At 35.8% G+C, this 24,864-nt stretch overlaps 1 protein-coding gene across 2 annotated transcripts; it reads left to right on the top strand.

Annotated features, from left to right (window-relative positions):
- Positions 1-1,528: 1,528 nt before the first annotated feature.
- LOC106065304 (uncharacterized) lies at positions 1,529-23,434 on the top strand. Of its 2 annotated transcripts, none has more exons than XM_056044117.1 (16): positions 1,529-1,731; positions 2,064-2,135; positions 4,151-4,313; positions 9,731-9,839; positions 10,668-10,844; positions 11,530-11,695; positions 12,151-12,324; positions 13,402-13,512; positions 14,673-14,780; positions 14,899-14,944; positions 15,226-15,347; positions 16,356-16,594; positions 19,379-19,552; positions 21,090-21,222; positions 22,507-22,583; positions 23,173-23,434. In XM_056044117.1, the coding sequence occupies exons 2-16, from the start codon at positions 2,078-2,080 to the stop codon at positions 23,215-23,217; spliced, it is 1,902 nt and encodes a 633-aa protein (XP_055900092.1). In that variant the 5' UTR covers positions 1,529-1,731; positions 2,064-2,077; the 3' UTR covers positions 23,218-23,434. The 2 variants fall into 2 exon arrangements, with proteins under 2 accessions (XP_055900092.1, XP_055900093.1); XM_056044118.1 differs by having other exon boundaries at positions 1,529-1,809.
- The last annotated feature ends 1,430 nt before the right edge of the window (positions 23,435-24,864 follow it).

The following is a 24,864-nucleotide window of genomic DNA, read 5'->3' as shown; positions in this document are numbered from 1 at the left end:
AGTTATAGTCCTAAATGTATTTAACTAGAAAAATATGAGATAGAGTAAAGGTTGGAAAAAGTCGACTAGGAAAAGATTATCTGGCTTTTGAACTCATCTCAACCGTGACTGTTATATAGAAAAAGTTCGTTTGAATTATAACTTTTCCAAAGCAAAGTCTTTCTTAAAATAGTTATGATAAATTAAAGTGAAATTACACAAACTCTGTCTGGAAAGGGGTAAAATGAAAACGATTAATCCTCGCTCCTTTTTATAATTTCTGCTAATGATTGCATTTTGCATTAAAGAATAGGGGTTGGGCGACTCGAAATAAGAATTTACTTTATAGCATATATAAATTATATTAGTGACAGATTTTTTTAATTTTGTAATTTCTTACTATAATACAAAAAGAAAAAGTATTGATTTGTCCGATGGGGGGAAGGGGATTGAATGTATCGCACTTCCACCTGTTTATATTATATAGATATTCGTTCACATACTATGATTTCTCTATAAAAGTAGAACCGCCCCCCCACTCAAAGATGGGAAGGGCGGTGGAGGTATTTTCTCTTCCCCTTCCAATAGGCCAACAGGTGAACGAAATTATATAAAGACCGGTTAAAATACCAATAACAAGTTTTAATCATATATATATTTAATTGATTCTGTTAGCAAACTGTGATTTCTACAAATAAATAGGACCGCCCCCCCCACTCGAAAGTTTATGGTGGGGGGGGCGGATTGATGCCATCGCCCCCTCCCGACCCTACCAAATTGGACAAAATACTAGAAGGGGGGGGAAATAATCTAAAAATAGGTTGAAATATAAATAATTAGTATATATTATTAACATAAGTAATAAATTCGCATACAAATTGTGTGAATTCTATACTATAATTCGTCCGCCCCCCCCCCTTCGGGGGCATGAGCAGAAACTAAACAGAGGCTGAAACAACAACAACAAAAGAATGAAAACGTCTCGATTCGTTAAGCATTTTCTCTGCACTCCCTAGTATTTCACCACCCTTGAACTTTGACCTTACAATAAATTACCTTGAACCCACTTTTCTTTTTTTTTCTGTCTCTAACTAAATGTAGGTCAAATAAGTTCAATGTAAAAAACGTTGAGAACTGAATCAATGATGTTGTTCAATCTCATCTAAAATCGTTGAGACGTCCAGTTACTTCTGTGCACTGGATGTTTACAAAGCTCAGGTGGTCTACTTCTAGGTTGGGCAATCTGCTTCTGGGGCATCTCTAGCGTTCTAGTTAACGACTGGCTAAGAAGATGCTAATAAGTTTGCACCCATTGCGTCCTTCAGGAAATCTTCTTCGTTACTTTTGAGAGACTATTTGTCAAACTCCGTGTCATCTTGAAGTCTACGTGAACTAAGTACTATCAAGGACTGCTGAGTCTACAAGAAGTATCCAGGATAGTTGAAAAAGAGCTAAATTCGTCCCTTGTGTAACAAAAAGCTGAATTAACTGTTTGTTTATGTATAAACATCCATGTTTGTTTTTTTCAAAAGAACTTTCTAAAATTAACCTGGTTATAATGCGGTAACCAAAGCACTTAAAGATCGTCTCTTTTTAACATGAATTAGACTCTAGGGACATGTCCTTAACTTTAGGGTTGGTAAGAGGTAAAAGGGTCTGTTTGAAGACATCTTTAAATTTTACAGCAGCGAAATTTAAGTGAAATACTAAGAGACGTCTCTGCAGTAGGTACAAGTAAAAAACTGATTGAAGGTATATAAATTGTATTGACCACCTGTGGTATATCATTTGGATATGAATCTGTGAATCAAAATTAAAGGAATAAAAAAGGTTGTAATAGATTGATTATACTGTGACATAAATATTTCTTTGCAATATTCAAAACAAGGAGTTTTGCTTTTATATTGACGATGTTTTTATCTAGTAGTTTTATATTTTATAATATACAGTTATCTACTATATACATTTTCCATTCACAACTAAAATGTTAAAGCCAAAGATCACTCTAAGAATCCTATTTATTTGAGCATTATAATTTGGTTAAACAGTGTTCTTAAAATTTCGTTTCGTTTTCCTCCTTTTAGGCAACGAAACAAACATGTACTTCATAAAATTTGTCGCTTTTCTTTGTGCTGTTTATGGAGTTTCAGCAGAAGGTAAGAAACAATTTTTAACTTATACTTTTACATTTAGTGATGTAGTACTTCGTTAAGACACAACTATGGTCACAGTTACTCATGTGTTGTTTTAGACTGTATATCCGTGCTTTTAACTATGGTCACAGTTACTCATGTGTTGTTTTAGATTGTACATCCGTGCTCTTAACTATGGTCACAGTTACTCATGTGTTGTTTTAGATTGTATATCCGTGCTTTTAACAGTGTTTTCTTCCAATACATTTTTATTTGATATCTATGCACTTCTCCTATGGCAGTGCGATGGCTGAGTGGTTAGGTGCTTGGGACTTGGGGTCCTGGGTTCGAATCTCGATGAAGACTGTGATTTTGAATTTCGGGATTCTTTAGTCACCCAACTCTAATGGGTACCTGACTTGAGTTGGGGAAAGTAAAAGTAGGTATTGCTGGCCACATGACACCTTGCTCGTTAACCGTTGGCCAAAGAGACAGTTGACCTTAACATTATCTGCCCTACAGACCGCAAGGTCTGAAAGGTGAACTTGTCTAACTTCTAGCGATGATCTCATCTTTCCAAACACTTCCAACAGGTCCAAATAAAAGGTCTATCTATCGTCTTACCCAGGGCCGGCCTATATCTAGGAGTAAATTTTTAAATTGAACTACTTTAACTTATTATTTAACAGGTTTCCAGCGGCCTCCTGATTCTTCCATGAGCTCCTGGAAACCTCCTGAAATAACAACATTTACGAAACCTTCATGGGAACCTTCATGGGAATCTCCTTAAATTATTCAAATCTATTGAAAATCGTACTAATCTCCTTATAACTATACAAAATATAATTTTGGAATGCCATTTAATGTGGGTAAAGTCAATCCTACTCCCAGTTAATAAAAAAAAAACGGCATTGACAGCTTTCACTTAATAAAACTGTAATAATTGCGCAAATTTTAACCAAAACAAGGAATTTCCAATAATTTATTTACTTTAATAGTCACTGGTATATAAATATAGATCTAAATCTATCACGATCTCTTTAAAAAAAATCAAAAGCGATATTTCGCTAGTCGATACTAAATCTAAAAGGTAGATCTGAATGTTTATCGGCTTTTTGTTGGAAAACTTCTGAATTTTTATCAGTTTTTGTTGGAAAACTAACATTTAATGTAGATGCAGATAAAAACTTAATTTGATTGTGATTTTGTACGTAGTAAAATATGAATAAACTGCAAAGGCGAATTTATTTTCTGATACAAAGTCTTAATTTTCACTTATTAATTATCCTTATCCCTAACCGGACTGGGCCCCGCGCAATCCGTTTCGCATGGGGCCCCGCATTCTGTAGGGCCGGCCTTGATCTTACCTTAACTAAATGTTGCGCTAAGAGGATGGAGTTTTGTTTATCTTATGAAATCCATCCCACCATCTCTATAAAGAAGTATTTTATGTCAATGACTCTAAATACTTTGAGTACAAAGACAGAGACGTGGAACGGTTTGAGAGACTGGAACCTAACGAAGATAGCAGTATAGATTTCATTAAACATAATGTAGTTAAGTAGGACTCCTTTCAGGAATTAGCAAATAAAGAAAGAAAGAATTTTAAAAAAGGGAAAAAAAAAAAAGGAAAATTTTAGAAAGGGGACATGAGTGATAAAAAAAAGCACAGCAAAAAAAAACTTTTAATGACGCAACGTTAACAGCGAAACCAATGAAGCTGATAAGTATTTTTGTTTTATTTTTATTTGTTTTTTTTTTTTAATAATTTCCTTAATTCCACACACAGAAGATGTTCAGACGCTTTTCTAAAAGTTCATAAGCTTCTTACCTTTTTTTCCCCCATAATTTTTTTTCCACAAGCTGCTAGATTTTTATTTTGTAATTGTGTACAAAAAAAATTTGCTAGTTTTTATAAAAAGTTGCCAGTTTTTTGTTTCCGTTTCAATCTTACAAGTTTTTTTATTTGTTGCTAACCACAAATATAAAATGCACAGAAACGAATTCTTTAATTATAAATGGACTTTTCTTCATTTCAGTGTGCCCACAATCAGAAGTCTTATTCGTCTTGGATTTTTCGGATGCCGCCTATGTTCCTGCAACGTCTAATCTATTCCCTTATTATAGCTTCGACCTCCTGAAAGCCGCCCTGGACAGTTTTCTCAACAACAACTACGTTGATAATAGCAACAATGATTTCAGGTGACTACCAGTGTGTCTCTTTCATGCTTTGTGAGATCGTGATACTACCAGTGTGTCTCTTTCATGCTTTGTGAGATCGTGATACTACCAGTGTGTCTCTTTCATGCTTTGTGAGATCGTGATACTACCAGTGTGTCTCTTTCATGCTTTGTGAGATCGTGATACTGCTTTGTAGGAGACTAGATTGGACTTTCCAAAAACGTTTTTTTATTGTCAGTCACTAGGTTATCCATCTAGAAACATCTTTTTCTTGCCTCCTTATCAATTGAAGATTTACTTTAAGGACTGAAAATTAAAAATAACTTACTAATTGGCTTTATGTTTCTAGTATACATATCGGAGGCGATGTGGCTGAGTGGTGAAGATCTTGGGTGCCACAACCAGTGGCGTACCGAGGGGGGGGGGGGGCGGGGGGGGGGGCATCCGCCCCGGGCGCAGGAGAGTAGGGGGCGCCAAAATGGGTATTACCAGTGGCGTCACTAGGCAGGTGCGGGGGGTGTGGTCCGCACCGGGTGACACACATAAAGGGGTGACACCCAAGTGAAAAAAACAACTTTTCAAAAGCAGACAACAACTTTAAATCTGGCACATATTGCGAACTTATTTACGCAAGTAGAATCTCCTCTCTCTTTTTTCTGTTTTTTTCTTTTTTCTCTGATTCTCTCTCTCAATATGTTTCTATTAGGGGTGCACCGGATAGTACTTTTTGCTATCCGGCCGGGGCCGGATATGACCGGATAGTAAAATTTGATATTCGGCCGGGGCCGGAGCCGGAACCGGATACCTAAGTGTCTTGTTAATAGCTTGTGTTGCTGAACATTTTACGAAACTGTTAAATAACATACCTAAATTGGTTTCATTTTTTTTCTTTTATATACCTTATTGTTTTAAACTCTGTTACTGATTGATTTATTCAAGCTTAACAGTATTTCTAAAAATCTTTATAGCATGAGTGTGTCTGTGTGTATGTACGATGCCACCAACTGTAAAGGATGTGTGTAGGAAGGTCAATGTAAATAATGTTAGTATATATTTAACTAGTTACTAATGTAAATCTCATAAGTAAATTGCAATCTGCCTTGTATAGTGTTCGGATGTATGTGTTCATGAATTTCAGACCAACAACCTAGTCAGATATACCTAGTGAGCCTACACATGTAGTCCTAGTGTAGTGTGTATAGTTGTTTGTGTTAACCATCAAGCATTGTTTTTTCCTTGAGCATACGCACGCAATAGAGTTGGGTGTCAGTCAAAAAAGATAACACATTGGCATGGTCAGTCATGGTCAGTCATGCATGTAGATAATTATACTCGTCCACTAGTTAGAAGTCAAAAATGGGTATTACCAGTGGCGTCACTAGGCAGGTGCGGGGGGTGTGGTCCGCACCGGGTGACACCCATAAAGGGGTGACACCCAAGTGAAAAAAACAACTTTTCAAAAGCAGACAACAACTTTAAATCTGGCACATATTGCGAACTTATTTACGCAAGTAGAATCTCCTCTCTCTTTTTTCTGTTCTCTGATTCTCTCTCTCAATATGTTTCTAATAGTTTCTATAAATAATTTTGGTTCCATCAAGTTAACCAAAACGTTACACCATACTAATTTTACTAGCAAAACATTACACCATACTTTCAGCGGCATGGATCGGAAAACTTCTTTGATGTATGGAACTGTGTCATCGAGGCTATTGTGATTGTTGCAAGCTCTTGTCGCATTGTGCGATGGTGTAGAAGTTTGCTGTTTATTTTTTTTTGTTCCCCCTGTATTAAAAAAAAAATCCGCCTATCGTGTTAACGAGAAAGAGGGACAAGTGCGGTAGGTAATAAAACATTGATGTGTTGTAGAGTAAAATAAGGGGTGACAATTGGATACTCTTGAAATAATATATAAACATGAACTCACATGGCACAGTTGCCAAGAACAAATTATTTACAGATAAATCCGGGTAAATTTTGTATTAATTAAAGGAAAAGTAAGTTTTTTTGTTGTTTATTTTGGATAATGTAGAACTATAAATACTAAGTTTTAAGCATGCAGATAAAATTAATTATCAATTAGAATGTATTTAACGTTTGCAACTTCAATCATTGTAATGTAGAATATTTGTAAATATGTATTGAGCAGTATATTTGAGGATTATGATAACAAATATCAAATAAGAGTTATCACATTACAATGTACATTGAAATTGTCATTTTAAAACACTTTAAATTAACTAGTAAATACAGATTTAGATCTGGGTATTACACGCTCTATATAGGGGAGAGCACCCATGAATAGGCTATCAGTCTCGTAAATGTTTTGCTAGATTTGTACGGTAAAATATGTCAAATTCCCTATGCATTTTAAAGTAAGCGATAATAGGCAGCGATTACGCTGCAGATTAAAGCAGACGCGTTTTTGGAAGTGTAACTAATTGGTAAATTTCACATTTATTTAATTTAATATTGTTTAAAGTTGAACTCTTAATGACAACGATCTGTTTATATTATTCAGGCCATTATTCATAAATATTTGACAAATTTAACCATGTCAAGCAAGAAATTAAGCGGAGCTCAACAACGCAAAAGAAAACGAGAACAAGAAGCGGATGCTAAAATATCTGGCTTATTCATGCAGCGTTTTTTGAAACTGGGACAAACAGAAGTTGACGACAAAGAAGAATCTGATATTGATAATGTTGGACAAGAGGCAGTAAATGATCCACCAAGTTGCTATCAACTGGATGACTCTCTGATGACCTCTGCGATACAATTGCAGCCGTCAAATTCATCTACTCAAACTGCTGAAGCCACTAGTGATAGTAAACAGCGTATGCTCCTTGATTCACATGATTTTGGTTACATTGATTTTGATTCCATTACGGGCTTATCAAACGTAGCAGACAATCTTCGTATGGAGTTGATTTCTCGTGGGCCAGAAGTATTTCAGAACAAGGATGCTAATTTTGCAGTAAGTGCAGGCCGTTCAATGACTTTAACATGGTTTAAACGTAGAAACGTAGAAAACCTGTATGAAGATGGTACTCAAACTAGTGAGACTCAGAATGATGCATACAGTTTGCTTCAAAATGTGATGAATTTCAATTTCATCACTCTACTTGATTTCTGGCATGCAGTTTGTCAAAAATTGACCGGATTCAAAAACGACTGCAAGATCCATCAATGAATTTCCATGACGCAGCACTGGATTTAGAAGGACTGCAGCGACGGCTAAGTAGCATTCGAGAAGATGTTTGCATCACTGCAGTCAATGCAGCTAAAGTTCTGTGTGAAAAATTGGGAATTAGGATAGAAGGAAGAATTAAACGTCGAAAACAGATGCCTGGTGAAAATGCTGGTGATGCAGGACTCGCTGCGGTTGAAGAAATAACTCGCATTATGAAATGAGTTATTGATAGACTAATCCAGGAGATGACAACACGATTTGGTCGTCTGAAGACGTTAGATGAAAAGTTTGGATTTCTATTCAACATCAGCAAATTGTTTGCTAATGATACCTCTAATGATATTCAACAGCACTGTGCTACGCTGGCTGACTTTTATAAAACTGATATCGATGGAACTGAACTGTTCGTAGAAATCAGTGACTGCAGTATGTTGTTGAAAACCCGGCCAGATGCTACCCCAAGCAGCCCATTAGAATTACTTTCATTTATTATTTCATATGGCAATGACATATTTCCAAACTTGCGAATTGCTTTGCAAATTATGCTGACAATCTCTGTGTCAGTTGCTAGCTGTGAGCGTTCTTTTAGTAAACTAAAAATCCTTTTATCTTATTTGAGAGCTTCAATGGGTCAGGAGCGTCTGTCAGACTTGGCATTGCTAAGCATAGAAAAGGAGCTGGTCGAAACAATTTTGATGATGTCATTGACAACTTTGCTAGTGCAAGATCACGAAAAGTAGTTCTATAAGAAATGGCTAATGTTGCTTCAGATTGTTCATTAACTTTGTTTACAATAAAAAAAAATTAATTTATTGATTGGTGATTGTTTTAATGCAAATATAGATTACGCATAGCCTACTAATAGGGGGGGGGGGGCGCCAACAGACTATGCCGCCCCGGGCGCCTGGCACCCTCGGTACGCCACTGGCCACAACTGGGGTTCGAATCCTGGGATTTTTTATTTCAGGGTCTTTGGGCGCTTCTAAGTCTACCCAGCCCCAACGGGTACCTGACATTATTTGAGGAAAAGTAAAGGCGGTTGATTGTTGTGCTGGCCACATTAACCATAGGCCACAGAAACAGATGGCCTTTTCATCATCTGACCCATAGACCAAGAGGTCTGAAAGGGGGACTTTACTTGAGGCTCTATATCCCAAGAAGAACGCAAAAGAAAGATGATGATACGGATTTGTGGATAAGCTGCCTATAATGAAATCTTCCACTTTAATAAATTAAAGTTCCCATACCATCTAACGCTGGTATCCCTATATCTAAAGTTTTATTTTTCACTGTAAATAAAGTTCCGCTTTCAGACCTTGCGATCTATAATGCAAACGATGTAAAGATCATCTGTTTCTGTGGCCCAGGGTTAACAAGGGTGTCACGTGGCTAGCACAACGACCAACCGCCTTTGCTTTTTCCCAACTAATGTCAGATAACCATTAGAGCTAGGTGGACTAAATATTTCAAAATAAAAAAAAAAATCCGAGTCTTTAATAGCATTTGAACTCGGCACCCCTAAGTTCGGAAGCCTTGCGCTTTACCACTCAGCCACCAAGCCTTTTCACTGTAATTTTTATTAAATTCTCGACGTATCTTTTCTACAATGTAAAAAAAACAACAACAGGTTTTATCTAAAGCGCATGTCAGGGTTCAAATTATATATATATATATACTTGCTGCTTGTCTCTTGTGTTGTTGTGTTTCTTAACTTGGCTCACTAGGGGTTTCTTGAATATTAAATAATACTTGCTTGGTACTTTCTTGGTTACTCAATTATAATTCAATACTTGCTTAACTCAAATACGAACACTTAATATACATCCACTCTAACTCCTTATATTCACGAATATCGATAATACTTTAATACTTAAAAAAGCACACAATTATATCACTCTTATGAAATACACAAAACACCAGTCCATCAACTTATAAATATATAAATGCATAAATACCAGTCCATCAAGTAAACGTCCAACCTTCCTGGGCCGGGAGCAAGACCTTACTGACTTAACACATTCTCTCGCACATTCAACGAAGACTTAATCACTCAGTTCACAACACGTGCAACACTTCGCATTCATAACAAGGGGATATAACAATCATACCAAAATATCAAACTAACATTCATTCTCGCCATACCTCTCCCTGACAGCGCAGTGCTTTCATTTGAATATGTACATACAATGTTTTGTTTTTAAAGACTAAACAAATGTTCATATTGACTATTGCTATTCGTTTTCAGAGTTGGCGCCATAGGTTATGGCTCTAGGGGTGCCTTTGAATACATTCCAATACGTTCTTATCCCAACACCGCCAAGCAGTACATCTATCAAAGAGGCAACGAAACATATGTAAGTAAATATTGATAGCGTTCTATTTAAATGTTATTAAAATAAGCTATTAATCAGCTTAATGAGAGACAAAATATGTAGGTCATAGCTGACTCTGCTTAGCCACGCATAAAAAAAACAACAACAAAAAACTGTTTATTTCCTTGAGAATAGATAGAATAGCTTTACATTATTTAAAAAAATAAAAGAGTGAAAGAGTCATTGAGTGTCCAAAAGTAATGGAGTCTAAAAATGATAGGATAAAATTGTAGAAATAAAATCATAGAGTCAGAGTGCAGGGCAAAAGAGATAGTAGAAGGGTACAAAGAGAAAGTAAAATTAAAAAATCATACATTCCAGAGCCACATACACAAAGAGAGAGAGAGAGAGAGAGAGTAGAAGGCTCATAGAAACATAGTCATAGTCCAGAATCAATGACTTAAAAAGGCTCACAGAATCATAGAGTGAAAGACTTATAGAGTATTTAGATTTGCAAATGTTCATTGAAACTTTAAACTGTACAAATCTATTGAGTTGCAAGAGATTTCTAAATAAATAGTTGATTTCAATAGCCTTTAGACCATACCATTCGTTACAGAAGGCCTGAACACTGACACGTGACCTGACAACAAGCCATCGGTCTAAACTGCCCACATTTTGCAACGTCACAAGTCAGTGTTCAGGCCCTCTATAACCATTTGTCTCGCTTTAGCTCCATTTTTTTTAATTAATAAAAACAAAATGTTGAACTGAATCTTGTTGAGGACCGATACAAAATCTGGCCTTTTTTTTCAATGCAAAACTTTTTACAAATAAGTTTCAAACATGAAATCCACTTTGATATTCCAGGGGGCCTCGTGGACCTATGTGGGCCTCCGTGCTGTTACTTTTAGCCCGATCTATGCCAACAACAAATTGATTGTCATCTCTGCTCAAGGCACCAGCAACTCCAACAACTCTTTGGCTTTCACTGAGGCACTCAGACTCCGCAACCTGGGGTGGAATATCAATGTCATCGCTATGCAAGTAAGATCTTAAATAGTATTTATTTAGATTATTACAACTAAAATTACGTTTAATTTACAGAAATATATCTGAAAATTAAATCATAAAAACCACGATTGTGCAACAAATAGAATTTATTTTATATAGTTTTTATAAAGTCTGATAATTTGTCTGCTCTTCTGTCTGATTCAAAGTTTGTGCACGTTATTGCTCATAAATCCATTCTCGGATCAGGAAGAATCAATTTAAAAAATTCACCAATTAGTCAATTGATTATTGGTAATTAATGTTTTTATATCGAATAAGCAAAATAACCATTATTGAGATGTATAGTATTGTAAATGCGTATCTCTTTACCTTAGATTAGGTTTGTTTTTAAAAAAAAGAAATTAAAAAAAAATATTTTGCTTGTTATATGTCTCCAAGAATTAAAGTTCTAAGATCACACATAAAAAACATTTAAAAACTCACTCATTCAGTTTCTTTCTTAATATTTACACTTGTGCACACTCTCTCTTTCTGTGTATGTCTCCAAATTAAAGATAGATAATTAGTCTATAAAACCCTAGATTTGATAACACTTAGAAGGAAAATTTTATTTCCTTTTTCTATTGTTTTAAATAGAAATCGGAAATACCCAGCATTTTCAAAAATAGTTATCAATAATTTAAAAAAATGCCCATCCTCAATTAAATGTATTTACTAGGGTCAGAATCCACTGGACTTGTTTGAACTGACCGGCGTGAATAACAATGTGCGTCCTGTTGTGCTAAGCGACTTAACTGCAGGTGGCACAAAGAGTTACAGATACCTGTCAACGGAACTGGCCAATGTGGTGTCCGCACTTTGTAGTGTGGTTCCCACCTCTACAGGTATACATCATCAGCAGTAGTTAGCAGGTTTATTTAAATGCTCATCATGTATAATTGTATATATAGTATTTTTTTGGAGGATTGGGAAGGGAACACCTTACAATAATTGTAATTGTTTTTTCATTGCATTAGTATTTTCATATTATCTTCCTGTGCACCAGTATTTTTACAGTATCTTCCTGTACTAGCATTTTTACAGTATCTTCTTGTGCACCAGTACTTTTACAGTATCTTCATGTACACTAGTACTGATACTGTATCTTCCTGTACACTAGTATTGTTATAGTATCTTCCTGTACACTAGTACTTTTACAGTATCTTCTTGCGCAGGTTATAAAATCTTGTTGTGGACGACTACTTTTATATTATTTTATCATCTTGTGCTTTTGGACTTTCGCTTCATCTAGCTTTTTGGTTTATTCTAGAAAGTACTAACGCCTCTAATTTAATCTTAGTCTGCAGCAATTGCATGTTTGAGGGAGGCTTCGCCTACGAGGCTGACCCCAAGTACTGCGACAGCTTCTACCAGTGTGTCGAAGGCTCCAGTCCAGTGAGAAAGATGTGCCCGGCTGGTACTTTCTGGGATGGCTCTCAGTGTAACTTCATGAGCTCCGTCAGCTGTCCATACGGTAACAACTTTATACAAAAAATATATATTGTTGTAACATTATTGGCGGCGCGATAGAGTTAAATGCGTACCATCAGCTACCACACGTGAAACAGGCCAGTTAGACAGTTAAGCGTACTAGGTCGCTGGACAAGGAACAGTACTGGTATGAACTTTGCACGTAAAGATGATAAACTACGCGAGCACTCAAAGACACTTAAAATCTTTCCAAGACATTCTTCTTTTAAAATAAAGTACAACGTTTATCTTGGTATAACCAAGTATGTTTTCTTGTGACGTTTTTCTGGTTTACACAGGCTGTGACGTTTTTCTGGTTTACACAGGCTGTGACGTTTTTCTGGGTTACACAGGCTGTGACGTTTTTCTGGTTTACACAGGCTGTGACGTTTTTCTGGTTTACACAGGCTGTGACGTTTTTCTGGGTTACACAGGCTGTGACGTTTTTCTGGTTTACACAGGCTGTGACGTTTTTCTGGGTTACACAGGCTGTGACGTTTTTCTCCCACTAATCTAGTCTCTCTAAACTTGTCGTTCCCTGTGTAACCCTAGCGACTCTTCTAAGTAGGAGATTACTTCTCACTTAATACAAATATTTCTACTAGCTCTGTGACATAACATTCTCAATATCAGTTTGGGGATACATGATATACACTTTTAACAACAAGTTGTTAACAATTTTCAATTATCTCTGAATTGCAAATTGAAATCAACATTCAGTCTTTCTACGCGTAGATGGCCCCTGGCATAAACCATTTCTACTTTTATACACATGCGATGCACTTTTCTGAAAATGGTATCATAGCATATGTATTACATCAGCCAACACACATATACACACACTTAGACACATCATAACATTCAGAGTATTGATTTTTTGAGAAATCAGAAATTAACGACAGGAATTTTTTTAAACCTGTTTTTTTAAATTGAGTATATTAAAATGGGATTGAATTTTTAAAAAATATTTAAAAAGTTTTTTTTAAGGGATCGCGAAAACGACATTTAAAAAACATCATTAAATATAATACATCGTACCACTTTGTAATGAACTGCATTTTGGTTACTGCGTCTTCTACAGCTGAGTGTACAGCCAACACCGTACCAGGAACCCGCTACCCAAGTGGAAGATGTTGCAATAAATACTTCGAATGCTCTAACAGTCAACTGGTAGAACGTGCTTGTCCCATTGGTAAGACACCGCTTTAGTAGTCGTAGATCTATGTTTTAGGACTAGTCCTTTTGTCTGCACTTGTTGCGATGTTTTCAACCATTAAACTAAAAAAAAAAACTAGGGGAAAACACATCGATAAAAATTAAATTTTCTAATTCATAGTATTGAGAAGATTCCAAGAATGAATGCAGTTTTTTAGGTTAAAAATTACTTGCCTTGATTAGTTTGTTGCCTTAGTCTGTTTAAAGTCTATAATGTTTTGAAAACGCATTTTTTCCCTTACAGTAATGTACAGATTAAGTGATATGACAGATATGCGCTGATTTAACAAACATGACCCCACGCTCTTGATTTTATATCTTTCTCTTAGAGTGTGAATCGAACTTTTATTTCGAAGTTATTCATTTCCATTCTAATTACATTTAAAGTCTTGTTAAATGGAGTGAACACTGTCAAAACCTTTACACAAAAATTCATCAACGTCTTTTCTATCTTTGAAAGCTAAGGAAGCTCAACATCGACAAAACAATAATTAAACTAATTAATACAGCAACCATCAGCAGTCTAATTAACTTTGTCATCACTTGCTGGTATGGTAATACAACACTTGCACAAAGACTTAGACTAAATTGACTAATTAATAAAGCATCGTATATCACTCGAACACAGCAACCATCTCTTGAAGAGCTTTTCCATGAAAGATGCCTTTCCAAAACACTCACGATTCTTAAATATAACCTGCACCCATTAAACCACTGTTACATAAGATCTGAACGAAGTGGTGGTCTCCTTTCCATTAGGACTAAAACAGAAAGATTTAAAAACTCCTTCATCCCACTGTCGGTCAGAGTGTTACAAGATCATCTGTCATCATCGAGAAGTTCATAGAAGTCTAATTCATAAAGCGCTGGTTGTGAGTGTGTATGTGTTTCATGTGTGAATGTTGTTCGTATTTGCATCTATAATGCTATTGTTACAGTAGTTACGCTGAGGTTGTCAATTGTCAAACTGAATTTCCATTTGATTGGATCAATAAAAATTATCTTATCTATCTTATCTTATCTTGTTAAATATTCGCTATTGTCCATTAATTAATACTAATAGATTCGACTACTACTGGAAAAGAAATGATCAAATAGGAAATAAAAAAAAGATGTTGTTTTTCTCTCTTTAAACAGGCCAATATTTTGATAGCGTCTCGAAGCAATGCTCCTCAGCTATTGATGTCACGCAAGTCTGCCAAACCACGGGAAGATTTGAATGTGATGTAGCAAGACAATCTTCTAGTAAGTCTCTTTGTATGTTCGTGTCTACGTTCCATTTCATAAGTATATTATTCTTTCAATATTATTTCCTGCATTTCTTCATTTAATAATACGGCGTTCTTTATCTTTTTGCTATTAGGCAGTTGCAACGGGTTTGATTATGACCCTACGAGAGACCCATGCAAGTAAGTCTCTTATCAATCTTCTAAATTTAAAAAAAGTAAAATTACAAGAATTTTTTTTTTAAGAAGCCTACACAGTGCATGATGCGATTGTTACTGTAAGATCCAAGACGTATCAAGTAAAAATAGGCCTACTTCTTTTTTAGCGCTGTTTCATTTATGTTTTTTGTTTTTTTAATCAGAGTAGGTAATAGTGTATTGAGGGAAAGCATTTACACTGTACATAATGACGGGCTTGGTATTTTTCACTCTCTGATTTCTCTGAAATTGTTTTATTTCGCAAGGTTCCAGTTCCAGGGAAAATCCTTTAATGTCGCTCCAGGAACTATCTGGAATCAGAACAAATGTTCTTTGGACTACGAGACCAACAACTTGTGTTACAGAGTTTTAGATAGAAATTACTTTGGTAGGTGGTTATCGTTTATAAGTAGTTTTTATTGACAACACTCTAGAATTCTTCATTTTGCTCATTGCTATTTCACTCCCCTGTTATGATAGGGCTTCAATAGCTTTGTTGTTTTTTATCAGAAAATGCTGTATTTGGTATAGAAGTAAAGGGAAATTCATGCTCTTTTTATATAATTAAAAGTCAATTTTAAAAAACTAAACATGGTATCGTCGATTAGGAGAGAAACAGTTAATATAGCAGAGAGGGTCACTAGGATAAACGATCACTGTATGGCGGCTTTGCAAACCCGACTAAATGGACGCATAACTGCTAGATATTAGTCGTACTTAATGCCTTTAATTAGTTCAGCCAAAGAAATTCAGTCACTAAGCATTTATTGATATGAATTATAACTGAGGTTAAGCGCTTGGCTTTCGAACAGGATCCTCCCGGGTTCAAATCCTGCTGAAGACAGGTATTTTTAATTTCTGGATCCTTAGGGAACCTCTGAGTGGGGAACAGTTAAGGTGGCTGGTCGTTGTGCTGTCCACATGTCTGCCTCGTTAACCCTGGGTCACAGATACAGATGATCTTTACATCATTTGCTCTATAGAGCGCAAGGTCTGTAAGAGGAACTTTCCCTTTTTTTTATTTATGTTACTCTATGGATACTTTTTATAACGGTTGCGTCAGTCGAACTACTAAGTCAGAGGGCAAAAGTTTATAAAAATCGGAACACAAAGTCTTAATACAGTATATGAGAGGTAGGCTGTAACAACGAAAAAAAGGCTTTATGTAGTATATGGGAGATGTGTCGTAAGTATGAATCAAGGCTTTATGTAGTATATGGGAGATGTGTCGTAAGTATGAATCAAGGCTTTATGTAGTATATGGGAGATGTGTCGTAAGTATGAATCAAGGCTTTATGTAGTAGGCCTATTTGGGGGGATGTGTCGTAAGTATGAATCAAGGCTTTATGTAGTATATGGGGGATGTGTCGTGTAATTACAACTTCTTGTATTTCAGCACTAGCGAATCCTTGCACTCCCAACTTCCTGGCGACCTTCAACGGAGGCAGCAAGACCGTCTTCAGCCCGAGACTCAACGCCGATCTGCCCGTCTACGTTGTGAGCAACCAGGTTGTGATGACTGATGATGTCCTTCAGTTCACTTCTGCTATGGCTGATCCCTACTATTATTTGTTTTTCTTTAACAACAAGGACTTCCTCCCTAACACAGCCTTCAGGGTCCGCTTTAGACTTGATGTAAGTAGGATATACTATCTTGGTCAAGAATTTGTTTTTGCGCTTGTATTCGATACTTTCCTGAGAGGGATAACTATGACAATTTATTTGACTTGGTATTGGTGATTTCTAATCAGATAATCAGCTATAGTATGTTTTCTTCTGTACATGCTGGGGTCTCATGGGCTTGTATGTGCCTTGTAGAGAATATTATTGAAAGGCCAGATAGAACCACGTCTCGGGCGGAATCTGGCTTTCGGGCTGTATTTTGTGCATCGATAAATCTATGCGAATTGTTATAACCATTTTAGTAACAGATAACTGTTACTTTTATTTATTAACGTTTAGGAGTTTTTTTTATTATCGCTAGACTAGTGTTACGTTAACTTCCCAATGGCCACTCGCTGGTGCTCCTATATATATATATCTGCGACTACTTTTGTGTGTGTATGTGTCCTATAACTGTTAGACTTTACTAGTAAATAAAGACACAGACCTTCAAAACTCCGAAGATCATGCATTTCGTTTGAGATGAAAGCCCATCTGGCTTGTATGTTTAGGGCTGGAAAAGGGACAAGCAAAGGAAACCGAGAACTATGAACAATTCTGAACAAAGTTCTTACATTTGTTGTTGTGATACCATAAAATAAGTTGTTTTATTATGCAATGTTTCTTTTGGAAAGTGAATTTAAAAAAAAACAACTAATTGATTCAATTACACTTTTTAAAAAAATGGCATGGAAAGCCCCAAAAAGAGGCAAAGAAATGAGGCCTTAGGCCCAAGGATCCCTAGGATGACAAAGCTAAAATTGAATAGCACAAGTGCTGAGGTTTCCTTTAAAAAAATGGGGAACGTACCAAAGCAGTGTAGAACTTTTTGCAAAGGCAAAAAATGTAAAAAACATACCATCCACAGAGTTACTATGTATAAGGTTTCTTCATTGTATGTCCAAGGTAAAAGGCGTTACATTTGTTTCTAGATTGTCCGTTGCTTTTTAAGGTCAAAAATACTGTTAAAAGTCTGTTAGATGCTAATAGTGACTCATATGTGGATATAAATCTTGCGATACTTTTAAACAAGGTTCCCAAATTACGTAATAAAGCTCTTGAGAAATTTAACCTCATTATTTTGGCGAAGTATAGGAAGCCTGTTTGGAATACTAGGCTAAAAATTGTTATAGATAATAAAAAGTTCCTTTCTAATGGCCTTGACATAATGTTTCAACATTTGTAGACCTTCAACTAGAGAACTTAGAGGGAATGTAAACGATGATATGGTCAAGGTGAATTTGTGGGTTTGTCTTTTGGTGAATGTATATCTGTGCTTGTGGGTAGATGTATATGTATGTAGGTATTTGTGAGAAAGATAGTTTGTGGGATATATATGTATGTATTTTTTAGTATTAAAGTAGTAGTTTTCTAATTGCAAATGTATTTGACTTAATGGTTCTATTTACATAAAATAAATGTTTGTGCTTGTATTAGGATGCATTTGTATGTGTCCTTGGGTAGTTACCTAATTTTATGGACTTCGTCAACTTGTCAACTTGTTTTGTAGCTCTTTGAGTTATGTATAAGATAATTGTGTGTATATATGTATGTTTAGTATGTGTGTGTACAGTCATGCATGTATTAATGTGTAAGTATTGGTGTATATTTACTTTTATTCTCGGTTAGTTATCCTTTAGTTGTTGATATGCCTTTCCGTGTATCCTATTTCTGACTCTGATGGTTTCAATATTTATTTAGTATATATTTCCTTTTAAATTATAATTTTTATTATTATTATTACAATTTTGTAAATTAAGGGTTTGACCCAATGGAGGCGTTACATGGTAATGAATTTTTTTTTTATTTTCCTTTGTGTGAGATTTATAATCAAGGTTGGAGAGGCTCGTGGAGCTTTATTTGTACTTGGGACTTTTTAAAAAATAAATAATTACTCAAAGATACCATATTTTATCTTTTCAGTCTGTGGTGATTCTAACAAAACTCCAGGACCTCTCGGTGTCAACTGGTGGAGATTAGTTGTCCCGGGACTTCATTGGGAAAACATTATCGCCAGACCAGACATACTGGAAAGCATATTCAATCTTAGATATATGTAGTCCTCACTGCAATGCTGCTTGGCCTCAATCTTGGTTAAATAACAAATTAACATCTGAAAGTCGGTACCTGGTCTGTCAACTTGTGGAGGTTTCTCTACTAGTAATTTGGAAATCGCGGTCATAGTAATAAAGTTCCTTTGTACCTTTCAGCCTGTATACAATGACGCAGGACACATGACTTGATAATGACTGAGTGATGTACAGGAACATTTTCTGTGTAGATTAACCCATTTCTAAGTACACTTTGTTGTACATAAAAACAGTTCAAAATAAGAATTCAAGCTTGTCGGCTGGTAAACGCACCAACAAAAACATTTTATGTTTCTTGGAAACTTTGGGCTTCCATAGGAAATAAAGACAGTTGCTTTTGAAAGAACCCAATATCAAGGACATCGTTTGTGTACGAACATGTGTCTACAACAGAGGACAGTAGACATCCAAATGATCGTCAAATTTAAACAATTTCTGAACAATGTTAACCTTGTTGTGAAAACATTGAACTTAACGTTTTTGTCTTATGTGTTTTTGGCAATGTCATCTCTTCTACTGAATACAACAAAATAAATCTGTATGTGAACAGGTTATCTTCTTAATTTATGTAGGAATAATATTGATATCAACTGTTTAATTTGTGTCATATATTTCATGTGAAGATATTAATAGTATTGTTGTCTACTTTTCTTTGGCTGATCTATAGAACGCCCAGTTGAACAGGGACTACGACATTCTCTCCAACAGCTTCTGTGCCCTGTGTCCCGATACTTTGAGGTTCTCTGTCACAGCTTCCTCATCTATCAGAAGAGTGGTTTCAGTTATGTTTGTTACCACAGGGTCTGCTGTGGCCTCCACGTCTGCTGTCATTGACCTCACTGTAAGTATTGGCCTGTGCAGCTTCTGAGAATACTCACACAACTAATTGTAAACAATTTAGAACAATGATCAGTTTAGAAAATGTCAAAACTAAATCTGCTTGTAGTAGAGTTTGTCCTTGACATGATCTTAAGGTCTTAAGAATCAACCTGCGTCGAAACGTTGAGCCTAGAAAAAAGCGAAACTGTGTAAACAATAATAAGAATAATTGTAATGATTTCGATTCCGATTACTTCACATGACTACGAAGACCCAGTTATGGCCTACATATTTTGCCACAACTAAATCAGACAAAGCCGTTGTCATCTGGGTGGTCTATTTAAGTGTAATTGTTATTATTTATGGACGTGAAACTTACAGTATAAAATATACATTGTTCCCCTTTCTTTCTAAGTTAAAATATATAAATTTGGCTTGTTAGAAAGTTCACTTTGCTCTGGTTAGGCAAGTCAATAAAAGGCTAAATATAAATTCTTTTTTAATTAAAAAACATGTATAATGCTTGACATGTTTCGAGTGTTCTTTCAAAGTTGAAGATAATCTACTTCCTAGTCCAACCCTACCTTAGGACGACGGGGGATCGCAGCGGGCAGGTACCATGGACCATCGCGCATACCGCACCACCAGGCAGCCAGTCTCCCCTTTTTAAATCCTTTAAATCCTCCTAGTAATCCTACGGTTAAAATTGCTGGATTTTTCAATTGCCAATGTGGATACAACATTGGACTAATAAGACTCAACAGTCATCATTTATGGATATAGTCACCTTAATACTAGGCAAGTCATATTGACTAAATCTATAAGCAGGTCCAGACCTAAGGAAGGTCAAGCTGGACACGTCCCGTTGGCGTCCACAAAAGAGGTGCACCCATAAAAGACCTAATTAAAATATCCGAATTTCGTTGAGATGGAAACTTTAAAGACTTTAAATGTTATGTTTGTAAAATGTTTTACTTTCGGGTGTTCCTTCAGAATTGAAGATAGTTTACTTCCTAGTCCAAACCTCCCGCAGGACGACGGGGGATGGGAGCGGGCAGGGTTTGAACCCTCCACCGTCGATAAATTCGAACGACAGTCCAGCGCGCAAACCGCACGACCAGGCAGCCATCCATGGTTGGCTACAGTGACCTAGTCAATAAGTGTCCGCCTGTAGCGAGCTCCTAATTTATAAATGCAGCTCCTGATTCACGGTAGTGCGTCAACCCAGACCGTACCTTCCACAAACTCAAAAATATTCTTTTTTTTTTTGGAGGGGGAAACATGCATATTAAATATTTTTAAGAAAGGAAAATGAGATTAAATTTACAAGTAATCAATTTCTATCTTCTAAAATATGACATGCTTATCGATATTACTAATATTATTTATAAGTAGATATTTATCATATCCTTCGAAAAAATGTAAGAGTCTTCGCCAAATTTCTGCCCCGGGGGCCTCCAATTACTTCAATGCGGTCCTGACTCTTAAGTATTTGATCCTAATATAATTTTCTCTTATGTTGAAATAATTCCTAAGATCTATGGTTTTACTTAACACAGAATTCATCCAATATGATTGAGCTGTTGGTCATTTTTGGGGACAGTTCTGTGTATGGTCAGCTGAGGGAGTACAACAACATTAACGGAGTAGTTCAAAGAGTCAATTTCAACAGCGCTGGAAAGTTGCAAGGAAGTAAGTTTGGGAGAGGTTGGAACTCGTTTGATTAGCAGACGTGACATTCATTACAGGCTCAGTAAGGTCCTAATTCCAGAATAGAGTATGATGATATTAAATACAAGTCACGTGGTCAATGACTAGATAACGACTTGGTCATCAATGTGCGAGTGTGACATGTCACAACCTGAGCGTTTTTTGACATGCGCTGTTAAGTATAGCACTTTATATATCGATTTATCACTCTCTCTATCTCATTTTCTTACTATCTGTCTCTATTACATACTCTCTCTTTCTCTTTCTCGCTCTTTTTCCTAATCTCTATCTCCCTTTTCTACTGTGTCTCTCTCTTTATCTCTCTCTTTCTCTCTCTCTTCCCTACACTCTGTCTCTTTTTTTGTCTCTCTTTCCTTACTCTCTGTATTACTTTCTCTCTTTCTTTCTCTCTTTAACTCTCTCTTTTCTACTCTCTGTCCCTCTTTCCTTTCACTCTCTCACTCTTTCTCTCTGTCTCTTTATACTACTCTGTCTCTCTATTCTTCTCTCTGTCACTCTCGCCTCGACTCTCTCTCTCTCTCTCTCTCTCTCTTTCCATTTCCTATTCTCTCTCTATTACTGACAGCTGGCGTAAAATTTGAGAAAGTAAAATTGTTAATTATTTGATTTGTTTCTTTGCGGAAGTCATTGGAAACTTTCGGAAAACGTCTTGTAGTAGATAAGAGAAGGTTGTTGTTCAACTCGTAGTTTCTAATCAAGACATATACAAGACTCTTTTCTCTTGTTTCTAAATGTCTTGCCCCTAATTCTAGACTGCGATGAAATTTATTTCCTTTTTTTATGACATTTTTTAAAACCTCTCTCATATTCCGGCAAAAAAAAAAATCATAATTACCTTATTAGGCGGCGAAGCTGAAGCCATCACCTTGTGTTTCATATAACAGATAATGTAGTTCCCTTGTTTCTTGTTTCATATAACATATAATGTAGTTCCCTTGTTTCTTGTTCCATATAACAGATAATGTAGTTCCCTTGTTTCTTGTTTCATATAACAGATAATGTAGTTCCCTTGTTTCTTGTTCCATATAACAGATAATGTAGTTCCCTTGTTTCTTGTTCCATATAACAGATAATGTAGTTCCCTTGTTTCTAAGACAACAGTTACCAAAAAAAAAGTGCTTGTACAATAACAAACCGTTTTGACCTACCCAGATTATACCACAACTCACATGAAAGTCCCCCCCCCTCCTTTTTATTCTACAGAAACATATTGCATCTGTTTTCCTTTTGTTTTGATTTTTTCAGGTCACATTTTAACAAACAAATGTGGTATTCAACTGGGAAGAGGCCCTAACTCTCACTTCCTAGGCATCATTGATGAGGTAAATAGAAGGATCTAATAACGAAGACAGAAGTTGAGATTTAATAGACCAGTGTTTCTCAAACATTTTCCATAACGGAACATTTCACACATTCTGTCTGTGAACTTTACATCATCTACTCAATAGATCACTAGGTCTGAATGGGGAACTTTACTTAATGAATATATATAAAAAAAACATTTTGTTATTGAAAAAGTACTTATGTTTCATAAAAATTCATTTTGAAAGATTTAAACTTTAAAAGAAAAAAAAAATTATTGTCTTGACCAGTAATTTTTTAAATTTTATTTTAAACTTTAAACGATCAAAACAAGACTATGGCTTGAATATTCCTAGTCTGGAATTCGATGGGGGCCGCCTTTGTGTGATAACACTTTCACAGATTTGTTTATGTCTAGTTCTATGGTGAATGCAATTATATGACTGATCCAAAGTAATTAATGCAATTAGACTTTATATAATCTATGTTATTTTTTTAAAAGTGCTCTTTATGTTTTTCTTATTTGAAGTTACGTCTCTATTTTATAAGATAAGATTTTCTATCATTATTAGTATTGTGCTACTATTATTGTTGTTATTTTCTTTTCAGTTTGCTGTGTATGAAAACTGCGCGAACATCAACAGTTTAGTCTAAGCCCCACACCTGGACGTGGGCAGACTCTTTGCCTCCTGCTTAGCAGACGACGTGTAATCAAATTGCAAACAAATGGCCAAATAACGCCGACGTAGATTTACTTCATCATTTCTCTCCTACCTCAAACCCCCCTTTCCCGGCCTTAAAGGATTTAAACGCAACAGAGTTGAGAGCTCTTCAATACTCTATATAATAATAGAATAAAAATTCTCTACAAGCTGTTTTTTGTCCATTTGTATTTTATTTAGGCACAACAAATGGATATGTTTCTAACTATATTACAATAGGCAATTATAATCTTAATTCCTATTATTATCAATGTTCGAAGACAAGACTTACTATTTTGCAGTTTTCGGCAGTTTAAACTCATTTAAATAATTATATACATTACTTTGTTTAGGGAAAAAATAATAGAAAAATACCTTTATTAAAAGAAAAACAGGATATAAAACAAACTATAACAAAATTCTTAAAAAGAACAAAACGTATCTAAGGGGAGGAACTCCGCACTTACTTTCACTTACTATATAACTCAAGAATGTAGAAATTATTTCCCCTTTTTCTATATCAAACAAAATAATTAATTGACTAATTGTTTATTTTATTTTTTTAAAAATTGAGTCATGTTTTGTTAGGTACAATAAATTACTGTTTAAATATTCAACTTGATCTGAGAAATACCATGTTCAAATTTGTTATCAGACAGACATGAGTGAGCTGATATAAACTTTGCAAAAATGACCTACGCACAGATAGATATCGTATAGAATAGATTCATGTGAGTTTTTTACTATATGGTACATTAGTGTTAAATATAGAAAAGGAAAAGGCAACTTGCATCATAGGGAATAAAAAGCCTCTAGGGAGCGGAGGCTTGGATTCAGAGTTTTCTTTCTCCTAGGTGGGTAGCCAATCAAGGCTAATCTTAGGTCCCATTTTCTTGGCTTAGCCACTTCACCTGTCAGTTATAACAGCTCTTACGGGCTTGATATCTGAACCACACATGAAAGCCAGGAGTTGGACCGGTTGTCAAACGCCATTTGAGACGCATGCCATTGGAAGCATCTTATATGTAAAACCACCTTCGGCGTTACAAACCTTGAGGAACTTATTAGGAATAAAAACAAAGTAAGAGATGAAGCTGCGATTAACAACAAAAATTAGAAGCAATATTGTCTTTATATAGGGAACAATAATAAGGCTTGTTTTCGAGTCCAAATATAAGTGAGGAATGAAGTATTTCCCGTGGCTGTACAGCCCCAGCTGTGACTTACATATTTTGCCACAGCAAAAGCAAGCATAATCATTGTCCGCAGCTGGTAGATTTAGATTTTCTTTTCGCCGTCCGCATTTGTACTCGGCAGCAGATTTTCTAGCCCCTCCTTCAGTCAGCGACCCCTGACTCGCCAAGCGTACCTCACTGAGGGCAGCTATGTCTACATCTAGCAGAGTCAACTCTAATGCCACCAGAGCAGATTTCCGTTGAGGGCATTCACTTTTGGGAACAATAACTAGACAAGAAGCTCATTGCACACAAGAAAAACCTGTATCAATAGGCAACTAAGAAACTCGCCTGATACAAGCTATGTACATTAGCTATATATTAGTCATTATTGTGCATGGGACCTATAAAAACATCCTTTTTTG

The sequence above is a fragment of the Biomphalaria glabrata genome, chromosome 10 (genome assembly GCF_947242115.1).
Source record: "Biomphalaria glabrata chromosome 10, xgBioGlab47.1, whole genome shotgun sequence".
Taxonomy (NCBI): Eukaryota; Metazoa; Mollusca; class Gastropoda; family Planorbidae; genus Biomphalaria; species Biomphalaria glabrata.
The sequence above is the reverse complement of the archived record's forward strand: the minus strand, read 5'-3'. Positions and strand labels throughout refer to the sequence as shown.